At 46.9% G+C, this 12,704-nt stretch overlaps 1 protein-coding gene across 1 annotated transcript in view; it reads left to right on the top strand.

Annotated features, from left to right (window-relative positions):
* ca12 (carbonic anhydrase XII) overlaps nucleotides 1-5,598 on the top strand; it is a 56,190-nt gene extending 50,592 nt beyond the window's left edge. Inside the window, exons 8-10 of the mRNA XM_064987524.1 lie at nucleotides 1,157-1,283; nucleotides 4,528-4,696; nucleotides 4,988-5,598. Of these exons, the coding sequence (XP_064843596.1) occupies nucleotides 1,157-1,283; nucleotides 4,528-4,696; nucleotides 4,988-5,423 (732 nt within the window). The 3' untranslated portion in view covers nucleotides 5,424-5,598. The remainder of the gene's footprint in view (nucleotides 1-1,156; nucleotides 1,284-4,527; nucleotides 4,697-4,987) is intronic.
* The last annotated feature ends 7,106 nt before the right edge of the window (nucleotides 5,599-12,704 follow it).

The raw sequence follows: 12,704 nt of genomic DNA, 5'->3' as shown, positions 1-12,704 counted from the left end.
TCCAGCTCACTCAAACAGGTTAGTCCATCTCACTTAAACAGGTTAGTCCATCTCACTCAAACAGGTTAGTCCATCTCACTCAAACAGGTTAGTCCATCTCACTCAAACAGGTTAGTCCATCTCACTCAAACAGGTTAGTCCATCTCACTCAAACAGGTTAGTCCATCTCACTCAAACAGGTTAGTCCATCTCACTCAAACAGGTTAGTCCATCTCACTCAAACAGGTTAGTCCATCTCACTCAAACAGGTTAGTCCATCTCACTCAAACAGGTTAGTCCATCTCACTCAAACAGGTAAGTCCATCTCACTCAAACAGGTTAGTCCATCTCACTCAAACAGGTTAGTCCATCTCACTCAAACAGGTTAGTCCATCTCACTCAAACAGGTTAGTCCATCTCACTCAAACAGGTAAGTCCATCTCACTCAAACAGGTTAGTCCATCTCACTCAAACAGGTTAGTCCATCTCACTCAAACAGGTTCGTCCATCTCACTCAGACCGGTTTAGATTCTCACTGGAGCCGGCCTATCTAGTCTCCTCCACTGAGGGTTTTAACATCAGGGTCAGAGTTACATCAAAAGCATCTTAATGCCCTTACTGCAGATTTCTGCTAGTAAGGGCCTTGGTTTGATGTCAGTCACGCGTGTTCATTGTATGGACTATCCCTGCAACATAAAACAATTACATATATGGATTTATAACTGTATCTGAAACCACAATAAACCAAATGTCTCTTAGTTACCCTTAGTTTCTGGCCCTGTCTCTGTCTGAAACATCGCTGTGTGACTGAGATGTTTTGTTTTGTTGTACCCTTAGTTTCTGGCCCTGTCTCTGTTTGAAACATCGCTGTGTGACTGAGATGTTTTGTTTTGTTGTACCCTTAGTTTCTGGCCCTGTCTCTGTCTGAAACATCGCTGTGTGACTGAGATGTTTTGTTTTGTTGTACCCTTAGTTTCTGGCCCTGTCTCTGTCTGAAACATCGCTGTGTGACTGAGATGTTTTGTTTTGTTGTACCCTTAGTTTCTGGCCCTGTCTCTGTCTGAAACATCGCTGTGTGACTGAGATGTTTTGTTTTGTTGTACCCTTAGTTTCTGGCCCTGTCTCTGTCTGAAACATCGCTGTGTGACTGAGATGTTTTGTTTTGTTGTACCCTTAGTTTCTGGCCCTAGCAACGGCCATCTACTCCTCCCACCAACAGGAGTCGGCCCCAGTGGCCATGAACAGCAACTACAGGAAACCACAGTACACGGACAACAGAGTTGTGCTCTGCTCTTTCCAGGGGGGTGAGTATGGTGCTACACTCCTACCACATTATTACCCCAGCACTACTACAGTACTACCCCACAGTACTACCACAGTACTACCACAGCACTACCACAGCCATACCACAGTACTACCACAGCCATACCACAGCCATACCACAGCACTACCACAGCACTACCACAGCACTACCACAGTAGTACCAAAGCCATACCACAGTACTACCACAGCACTACCACAGCCATACCACAGCCATACCACAGTACTAGAACAGTACTACTACAGTACTAGAACAGTACTACCCCACAGTACTACCACAGTACTACCACAGTACTACCACAGCACTACCACAGCACTACCACAGCCATACCACAGTACTACCACAGTACTAGAACAGTACTACCACAGCACTACCACAGCCATACCACAGTACTACCACAGTATTACCACAGTACTACCACAGCACTACCACAGCCATACCACAGTACTACCACAGCACTACCACAGCCATACCACAGTACTACCACAGCACTACCACAGCCATACCACAGTACTACCACAGCACTACCACAGCCATACCACAGTACTACCACAGTACTAGAACAGTACTACCACAGCACTACCACAACCATACCACAGTACTACCACAGTACTACCACAGTACTACCACAGCACTACCACAGCCATACCACAGTACTACCACAGCACTACCACAGCCATACCACAGTACTACCACAGCACTACCACAGCCATACCACAGTACTACCACAGTACTAGAACAGTACTACTACAGTACTACTACAGTACTAGAACAGTACTAGAACAGTACTACCACAGTGCTGGTACAGTACTACAACAGCACTACCACAGTACTACTACAGTACTACCGCAATCACAGTACTACTACAGTACTACCGCAGTACTAGTACAGTACTATCACAGTATTAGTACAGTACTATCACAGTACTACTACAGTACTAGAACAGTACTACTACAGTACTACCACAGTACTAGTACAGTCCTACCACAGTACTACCACAGTACTACCACAGCATTACCAAAGTACTAATACAATACTAGAACAGTACTATCACAGTACTGCTACAGTACTAGAATATTACTACTACAGTGCCTCCACAGCACTACCACAGTACTACTACCGTACTACCACAGTGATACTATTGTACTACCACATTACCACTACAGTACTACCACAGTACTATTAATACTCTATGGGCTGGTTTCCAGGACACAGATTAAGCCTAGTCCTGGACTAATAAGCATTCTCGATGGACTTAAGAATCTCTATTGAAAAGTAATTTTGGTCCAGGGCTAGGCTTAATCTGTGTCCGGGAAACTGGCCCAATGGGTTAGATCTATTATTGGAGCATGATGATTAAAGTCAGCTTGAATGATGAATGGCAAAGCTTCTTTTTCTGCAGCACTTTAAAAAGCAGCTTTAAAAGGGTTGGCTGGGGTCGACTGCGGTGGGCCCTGTGGCTGGGGGCTTGAGATTGGGGTGGGCCCTGTGGCTGGGGGGCTTGAGATTGGGGTGGGCCCTGTGGCTGGGGGGCTTGAGATTGGGGTGGAGCCTGGGGCTGGGGGTTGATTTCTGTGTGGTCGAGGGCTGTCAAGGTCATCTGGTATCAACTACCTATTGTTTTTGCTTTAATGGATGAACTGGGGTTGGTGTTAGATTAGGGAGGGATGACCTGGGGTTGGTGTTAAATTAGGGAGGGATTAACTGGGGTCGGTGTTAGATTAGGGAGGGATGAACTAGGGTTGGTGTTAAATTAGGGAGGGATTAACTGGGGTTGGTGTTAGATTAGGGTGGGATGAACTAGGGTTGGTGTTAGATTAGGGAGGGATTAACTGGGGTCGGTGTTAGATTAGGGAGGGATGACCTGGGGTTGGTGTTAAATTAGGGAGGGATTAACTGGGGTTGGTGTTAGATTAGGGTGGGATGAACTAGGGTTGGTGTTAGATTAGGGAGGGATTAACTGGGGTTGGTGTTAGATTAGGGAGGGATTAACTGGGGTTGGTGTTAGATTAGGGTGGGATTAACTGGGGTTGGTGTTAGATTAGGGAGGGATTAACTGGGGTTGGTGTTAGATTAGGGAGGGATGACCTGGGGTTGGTGTTAGATTAGGGAGGGATGACCTGGGGTTGGTGTTAAATTAGGGTGGGATGAACTAGGGTTGGTGTTAAATTAGGGTGGGATGAACTAGGGTTGGTGTTAGATTAGGGAGGGATTAACTGGGGTTGGTGTTAGATTAGGGAGGGATTAACTGGGGTTGGTGTTAGATTAGGGTGGGATGACCTGGGGTTGGTGTTAGATTAGGGTGGGATGACCTGGGGTTGGTGTTAGATTAGGGAGGGATGACCTGGGGTTGGTGTTAGATTAGGGTGGGATTAACTGGGGTTGGTGTTAGATTAGGGAGGGATGACCTGGGGTTGGTGTTAGATTAGGGTGGGATGACCTGGGGTTGGTGTTAGATTAGGGAGGGATGACCTGGGGTTGGTGTTAGATTAGGGAGGGATTAACTGGGGTTGGTGCTGGATTAGGGTCGGTGTGGGTGGATGAGATCTGTGGGGTAGAGACCAGGGCTGTCAAACTGTCTGTAGCTCGTCTGCTATCACCTGGTTTCTGGGTGTCTGGGTGTCTGCTTGGTGCTTCTCTGTCCTCTTTGATGCTTTTCAAGTTGCTCCTTTATTATTCTCCACTTTATTCCTGACGTTCTCTCTGCCGTGATCCTCATCAACGAGCTTTTAAAAGACGGGGCTTCATGTCAGTAGAAAGGAAACGCTTCAGAATGGGATGAAATGAGATGCTCTCCCTTCGCTCATAAATGTGACTTGACAGCCCTCTCTTCAGTGGCGGTTCACCACACACTATAGATCCACATACCATAATCCAGTCTGTATGACATACCATGCTCTGCTGTGGTCTTGCCAGTATGACAGGAATCTGCATGTTGTTCTCATGTCCTCAAATTCACTTTCTATTTCCAAGGGCTGTGTACGCTTCTTTATAATAGCAGGACTCTCTTGAGTATGGCTCCTCTTTGGCATGGCAGTGCTGCATGTCCTCTTCCTCTAGCTTGCCTGGGGGGGGGGGGCGTCTGCCTTCAGAAGGGGAATCTGAATCTTACTTTCAATGTCTCCCAATTGGCGATGCCGATGCATGCACCAGGCCAACGCCACACCGTGTAGGACATGTCCCCTGGGACTTAAACTCTATTGTACTTGGCTCTGCATCTGATTCAGGCAGAGGACTACAGGGTGCTACTCAGACGGTCACCTCTCAGTTCCTGAGGAGGCAGGTCATCAACCAGCTGTTAGATGGAGACCTGGCAGATCTGGCAGACCAGGATGGGCTCAACCAGCTGTTAGATGGAGATCTGGCAGATCTGGCAGACCAGGATGGGCTCAACCAGCTGTTAGATGGAGATCTGGCAGATCTGGCAGACCAGGATGGGCTCAACCAGCTGTTAGATGGAGATCTGGCAGACCTGGTAGACCAGGATGGGCTTAACAAGCTGTTGCCCAAGAAGCCCAGAGCACCGGGCAAGAAGTGGAATGACCTCAAAAACTACCAGAAAGGCTGGACCCAGAGCCATATTGGGTCCAAGCACTACCAGAACACCAGGTCTCAGACCCAGAACAGCCTCCAGCAGCAGCGGTCGAAGCCCAATAAGGTGCCATCCGGGGGGGCAGGAGCTGCCAGATTATTCCCATCTCCCTGGAAGAACCAACAGAACAGGCAACCTGTGTGGAAGTCAGGTCTGAGCGAGGACATGCTGTGTTACGTCTCCTTGGAGCAGGATGTGTCTCGCCAGCTGAGCAGAGGGAGATCCCCTACCCATACAGACACCCAGCTGGTCCAGGCTCTCAGAGAAACTCTGTTCCCAGAGCTCAACCTGCGCAGCTACCTGGGCTGTAAGTCTGACCTGGCTCTGTTCACCATCAGACAGCTCCTCCGGGGGAGATCAGCCACAGATGAGGCCCTGGAGCTGGACCAGGCCATTGTCAAGGCCTTGGGGGGGACAGGGCAGAGAGGCTCCACAGCACAGCAAACAGGCTTCGCTTCTGCCCCTGCTGCCGTGCCTAAGAAACCCAATCAGCCAATCCCATGGCTCCAGCCTATGGAGTGGGAGGACTAGAGTCCAGCCAGATGTGTAACCTTTAGACCCTGAATCTATAACGAGTGTAACCACCATCAGCCACACCCTCAGCTCAATCTACAGTCACGAGTGAAAATTGACACAACCTTTGTGCTGTCTTCAAAAAAAATGTTTCCTTAAAATCTAAAACGGGATTAAAGTGATTTTTTTCACCTACACAACCTACTCCACATTTTTGAAAGTGAAATAAAAATGATAGAAAATGTTCAAAATGACTAAGAAATACAAAATGAGGACGTATTGATTGTGTATGTCATCACACCCCATATTTGGTGGAGACACATTTGGCAGAAATCACAGGTGTGAATAAATTTGAATATGATTCTACCAACCACAACTGTTTGGGCAGCATGCCAAACCTCTAAGAATATATTCACACCCCTTTAGTTTTTCCACATTTTGTAGTGTTACAGCCTGCATTTGTTTTACCGATCTACACACAATACCACATAACGGCAAAGTGGAATTTTGTTTGTAATTATAATTTTTGTATCCCACATTTTTTTTAAGCTGAAATGTCTTGAGTCAATAAGTATTCAACCCCTTTTGTTATGGCAAGCCTACATAAGTTCAGGAGTAAAGATGTGCTTAACAAATTGCATAATGCACAGCAACAACCTGGGGAATAGTTACAGGGATAAATGAGCCGGGGATAATTAGGTGACCATGATGGTCAGATTGTGAATTTAGCCAGGACACCGGGGTTAACACCCCAACTCATACAATAAGTGCCATGGGATCTATAGAGACAGGACACCCCGTTTAACGTCCCATCCAAAAGACAGCACCCTACACAGGGCAATCACTTCCCAGGGGAATTGGGATATATTTATTTTAGACCAGAGGAAAGAGTGCCTCCTACTGGCCCTCCTACACCACATCCAGCAGCATCTGGTCTCCCAGCCAGGGACTGACCAGGACCAACCCTGCTTAGCTTCAAGAAGCAAGACTGCAGGGTGGTATGCTGCTGGCAAGAGATGGGGTCGAAATTGCATGGACTCACTCTGTGTTCAATAATAGTGGTTAACATGATTTTTGAATGACTACCTCATGAAGCTGGTTGAGAGAATGCCAAGAGTGTGCAAAGCTGTCATCAAGGCAAAGGGTGGCTACTTTGAAGAATCTAAAATTATTCTTAGTCTTATTTTATAATTTTGTTGTCTTCACTATTATTCTACAATGTATAAAATAGTAAAAATAAAGAAAATCCCATACTAGCTGGTGTCAGAGGAAGGCCCAAAAAATTGTCAAAGACTCCGGTTACCCAAGTCATAGACTACCGCACATCAAGCAGTACCGGAGCGCCAAGTCTAGGACCAAGAGGCTCCTTAACAGCTTCTACCCCCAAGCCATAAGACTGCTGAACAATTAATAAAATGGCCACCAGACTATTTACATTGACCCCCCCTTGTTTTTACACTGCTGCTACTCGCTGATTACCATCTATGCATATTCACTTCACCCCTACCTACATGTACAAATGACCTCGAATAACCTGTACCCCCGCACATTCACTCTGTACCGGTACCCCCTGTATATAGCCTCATTACTAACCTGTACCCCCTGTATATAGCCTCATTACTAACCTGTACCCCCTGTATATAGCCTCATTACTAACCTGTACCCCCTGTATATAGTCTCATTACTAACCTGTACCCCGCACATTCACTCTGTACCGGTACCCCCTGTATATAGTCTCCACATTGACTCTGTACCGGTACCCCCTGTATATAGCCTCCACATTGACTCTGTACCGGTATCCCCTGTATATAGCCTCCACATTGACTCTGTACCGGTACCCCCTGTATATAGCCTCCACATTCACTCTGTACCGGTACCCCCTGTATATAGTCTCCACATTCACTCTGTACCGGTACCCCCTGTATATAGCCTCCACATTGACTCTGTACCGGTACCCCCTGTATATAGTCTCCACATTCACTCTGTACCAGTACCCCCTGTATATAGCCTCCATATTCACTCTGTACCGGTACCCCCTGTATATAGTCTCCACATTCACTCTGTACCGGTACCCCCTGTATATAGCCTCCACATTGACTCTGTACCGGTACCCCCTGTATATAGCTTCCACATTGACTCTGTACCGGTACCCCAGTATATAGCCTCCACATTGACTCTGTACCGGTACCCCCTGTATACAGCCTCCACATTGACTCTGTACCGGTACCCCCTGTATATAGCCTCCACATTGACTCTGTACCGGTACCCCCTGTTTATAGCCTCCACATTGACTCTGTACGGTACCCCCTGTATATAGCCTCCACATTGACTCTGTACCGGTACCCCCTGTATACAGCCTCCACATTGACTCTGTACCGGTACCCCCTGTATATAGCCTCATTATTGTTATGTTATTGTGTCACTTTTGATTATTTTTTAAAACTTTATTCAGTAAATATTTTCTTGAACTGCATTGTTGGTTAAGAGCTTGTAAGTAAGCATTTCACATTTCACGATAAGGTTGTATACCTGTTGTATTTGGCACATCTATCTTGGCCAGGACGTAGTTATAAATGACAACTTGTTCTCAACTAGCTTACCTGGTTCAATAAAAGTGAAATAAAATAAATAAAATGGGACAAATAAAATGTTTATTTAACTCAGAGCTGAAGGATTTCACAATGAGACCAATGTTGATTTTAAAACAGGTACGCAGTTTAATGGCTGTGATAGGAGAAAAAGGATGGATCAACAACATTGTAGTTACTCCACAATACTAACCTAATTGACAGAGTGAAATGAAGGAAGCCTGTACAGAACAAAAATATTCCAAGACATACATCCTGTTTCAAATCAAATCTAATGCTTTAAGAAGTTAAGGGGGGAAAAAACATGTTAAGTAAAAAATAGAAAATAAAAGTAATAAATCGTTAAACAGCAGCAGTAAAAAAACTATAGCGAGGCGATATACAGGGGGTACTGGTACAGAGTCAATGTGGAGACTATATACAGGGGGTACTGGTACAGAGTCAATGTGGAGACTATATACAGGGGGTACCGGTACAGAGTCAATGTGGAGACTATATACAGGGGGTACCGGTACAGAGTCAATGTGGAGGCTATATACAGGGGGTACCAGGACAGAGTCAATGTGGAGGCTATATACAGGGGGTACCGGTACAGAGTCAATGTGGAGGCTATATACAGGGGGTACCGGTACAGAGTCAATGTGGAGGCTATATACAGGGGGTACTGGTATAGAGTCAATATGGAGACTATATACAGGGGGTACTGGTACAGAGTCAATGTGGAGGCTATATACAGGGGGTACTGGTACAGAGTCAATGTGGAGGCTATATACAGGGGGTACCGGTACAGAGTCAATGTGGAGACTATATACAGGGGGTACCGGTACAGAGTCAATGTGGAGGCTATATACAGGGGGTACCGGTACAGAGTCAATGTGGAGGCTATATACAGGGGGTACCAGTACAGAGTCAATGTGGAGACTATATACAGGGGGTACCGGTACAGAGTCAATGTGGAGGCTATATACAGGGGGTACCGGTACAGAGTCAATGTGGAGGCTATATACAGGGGGTACCGGTACAGAGTCAATGTGGAGGCTATATACAGGGGGTACTGGTATAGAGTCAATATGGAGACTATATACAGGGGGTACTGGTACAGAGTCAATGTGGAGGCTATATACAGGGGGTACTGGTACAGAGTCAATGTGGAGGCTATATACAGGGGGTACTGGTATAGAGTCAATATGGAGACTATATACAGGGGGTACTGGTACAGAGTCAATGTGGAGGCTATATACAGGGGGTACTGGTACAGAGTCAATGTGGAGACTATATACAGGGGGTACCAGTACAGAGTCAATGTGGAGGCTATATACAGGGGGTACCGGTACAGAGTCAATGTGGAGACTATATACAGGGGGTACCGGTACAGAGTCAATGTGGAGGCTATATACAGGGGGTACTGGTACAGAGTCAATGTGGAGGCTATATACAGGGGGTACCGGTACAGAGTCAATGTGGAGGCTATATACAGGGGGTACCGGTACAGAGTCAATGTGGAGGCTATATACAGGGGGTACTGGTACAGAGTCAATGTGGAGGCTATATACAGGGGGTACTGGTACAGAGTCAATGTGGAGGCTATATACAGGGGGTACTGGTACAGAGTCAATGTGGAGGCTATATACAGGGGGTACTGGTACAGAGTCAATGTGGAGGCTATATACAGGGGGTACCAGTACAGAGTCAATGTGGAGGCTATATACAGGGGTACTGGTACAGAGTCAATGTGGAGGCTATATACAGGGGGTACTGGTACAGAGTCAATGTGGAGGCTATATACAGGGGGTACCAGTACAGAGTCAATGTGGAGGCTATATACAGGGGGTACTGGTACAGAGTCAATGTGGAGGCTATATACAGGGGGTACTGGTACAGAGTGAATGTGGAGGCTATATACAGGGGGTACTGGTACAGAGTCAATGTGGAGACTATATACAGGGGGTACCGGTACAGAGTCAATGTGGAGGCTATATACAGGGGGTACTGGTACAGAGTCAATGTGGAGGCTATATACAGGGGGTACTGGTACAGAGTCAATGTGGAGACTATATACAGGGGGTACCGGTACAGAGTCAATGTGGAGGCTATATACAGGGGGTACTGGTACAGAGTCAATGTGGAGATTATATACAGGGGGTACTGGTACAGAGTCAATGTGGAGTCTATATACAGGGGGTACCGGTACAGAGTCAATGTGGAGGTTATATACAGGGGGTACTGGTACAGAGTCAATGTGGAGACTATATACAGGGGGCACCGGTACAGAGTCAATGTGGAGGCTATATACAGGGGGTACCGGTACAGAGTCAATGTGGAGACTATATACAGGGGGTACCGGTACAGAGTCAATGTGGAGACTATATACAGGGGGCACCGGTACAGAGTCAATGTGGAGGCTATATACAGGGGGCACCGGTACAGAGTCAATGTGGAGACTATATACAGGGGGTACCAGTACAGAGTCAATGTGGAGGCTATATACAGGGGGTACCGGTACAGAGTCAATGTGGAGGCGATATACAGGGGGTACTGGTACAGAGTCAATGTGGAGACTATATACAGGGGGTACTGGTACAGAGTCAATGTGGAGACTATATACAGGGGGCACCGGTACAGAGTCAATGTGGAGACTATATACAGGGGGTACCGGTACAGAGTCAATGTGGAGGTTATATACAGGGGGTACCGGTATAGAGTCAAAGTGGAGACTATATACAGGGGGTACTGGTACAGAGTCAATGTGGAGGCTATATACAGGGGGTACCGGTACAGAGTCAATGTGGAGGCTATATACAGGGGGTACTGGTACAGAGTCAATGTGGAGACTATATACAGGGGGTACCGGTACAGAGTCAATGTGGAGACTATATACAGGGGGTACTGGTACAGAGTCAATGTGGAGACTATATACAGGGGGTACTGGTACAGAGTCAATGTGGAGCCTATATACAGGGGGTACTGGTACAGAGTCAATGTGGAGGCTATATACAGGGGGTACTGGTACAGAGTCAATGTGGAGACTATATACAGGGGGTACTGGTACAGAGTCAATGTGGAGGCTATATACAGGGGGCACTGGTATAGAGTCAATGTGGAGACTATATACAGGGGGTACTGGTACAGAGTCAATGTGGAGGCTATATACAGGGGGCACTGGTATAGAGTCAATGTGGAGACTATATACAGGGGGTACTGGTACAGAGTCAATGTGGAGACTATATACAGGGGGTACTGGTACAGAGTCAATGTGGAGGCTATATACAGGGGGCACTGGTATAGAGTCAATGTGGAGACTATATACAGGGGGTACTGGTACAGAGTCAATGTGGAGGCTATATACAGGGGGCACTGGTATAGAGTCAATGTGGAGACTATATACAGGGGGTACTGGTACAGAGTCAATGTGGAGATTATATACAGGGGGTACTGGTACAGAGTCAATGTGGAGTCTATATACAGGGGGTACCGGTACAGAGTCAATGTGGAGGTTATATACAGGGGGTACTGGTACAGAGTCAATGTGGAGACTATATACAGGGGGCACCGGTACAGAGTCAATGTGGAGGCTATATACAGGGGGTACCGGTACAGAGTCAATGTGGAGACTATATACAGGGGGTACCGGTACAGAGTCAATGTGGAGACTATATACAGGGGGCACCGGTACAGAGTCAATGTGGAGGCTATATACAGGGGGCACCGGTACAGAGTCAATGTGGAGACTATATACAGGGGGTACCAGTACAGAGTCAATGTGGAGGCTATATACAGGGGGTACTGGTACAGAGTCAATGTGGAGGCTATATACAGGGGGCACCGGTACAGAGTCAATGTGGAGGCGATATACAGGGGGTACTGGTACAGAGTCAATGTGGAGGCTATATACAGGGGGTACTGGTACAGAGTCAATGTGGAGACTATATACAGGGGGCACCGGTACAGAGTCAATGTGGAGACTATATACAGGGGGTACCGGTACAGAGTCAATGTGGAGGTTATATACAGGGGGTACCGGTATAGAGTCAAAGTGGAGACTATATACAGGGGGTACTGGTACAGAGTCAATGTGGAGGCTATATACAGGGGGTACCGGTACAGAGTCAATGTGGAGGCTATATACAGGGGGTACTGGTACAGAGTCAATGTGGAGACTATATACAGGGGGTACCGGTACAGAGTCAATGTGGAGACTATATACAGGGGGTACTGGTACAGAGTCAATGTGGAGACTATATACAGGGGGTACTGGTACAGAGTCAATGTGGAGCCTATATACAGGGGGTACTGGTACAGAGTCAATGTGGAGGCTATATACAGGGGGTACTGGTACAGAGTCAATGTGGAGACTATATACAGGGGGTACTGGTACAGAGTCAATGTGGAGGCTATATACAGGGGGCACTGGTATAGAGTCAATGTGGAGACTATATACAGGGGGTACTGGTACAGAGTCAATGTGGAGGCTATATACAGGGGGCACTGGTATAGAGTCAATGTGGAGACTATATACAGGGGGTACTGGTACAGAGTCAATGTGGAGATTATATACAGGGGGTACTGGTACAGAGTCAATGTGGAGTCTATATACAGGGGGTACCGGTACAGAGTCAATGTGGAGGTTATATACAGGGGGTACTGGTACAGAGTCAATGTGGAGACTATATACAGGGGGCACCGGTACAGAGTCAATGTGGAGGCTATATAC

This window comes from Oncorhynchus masou, chromosome 15, assembly GCF_036934945.1.
Source record: "Oncorhynchus masou masou isolate Uvic2021 chromosome 15, UVic_Omas_1.1, whole genome shotgun sequence".
NCBI classification, from domain to species: domain Eukaryota; kingdom Metazoa; phylum Chordata; class Actinopteri; order Salmoniformes; family Salmonidae; genus Oncorhynchus; species Oncorhynchus masou.
Note: the sequence above shows the minus strand (reverse complement) of the source record. Positions and strands in the feature narration are given on the sequence as shown.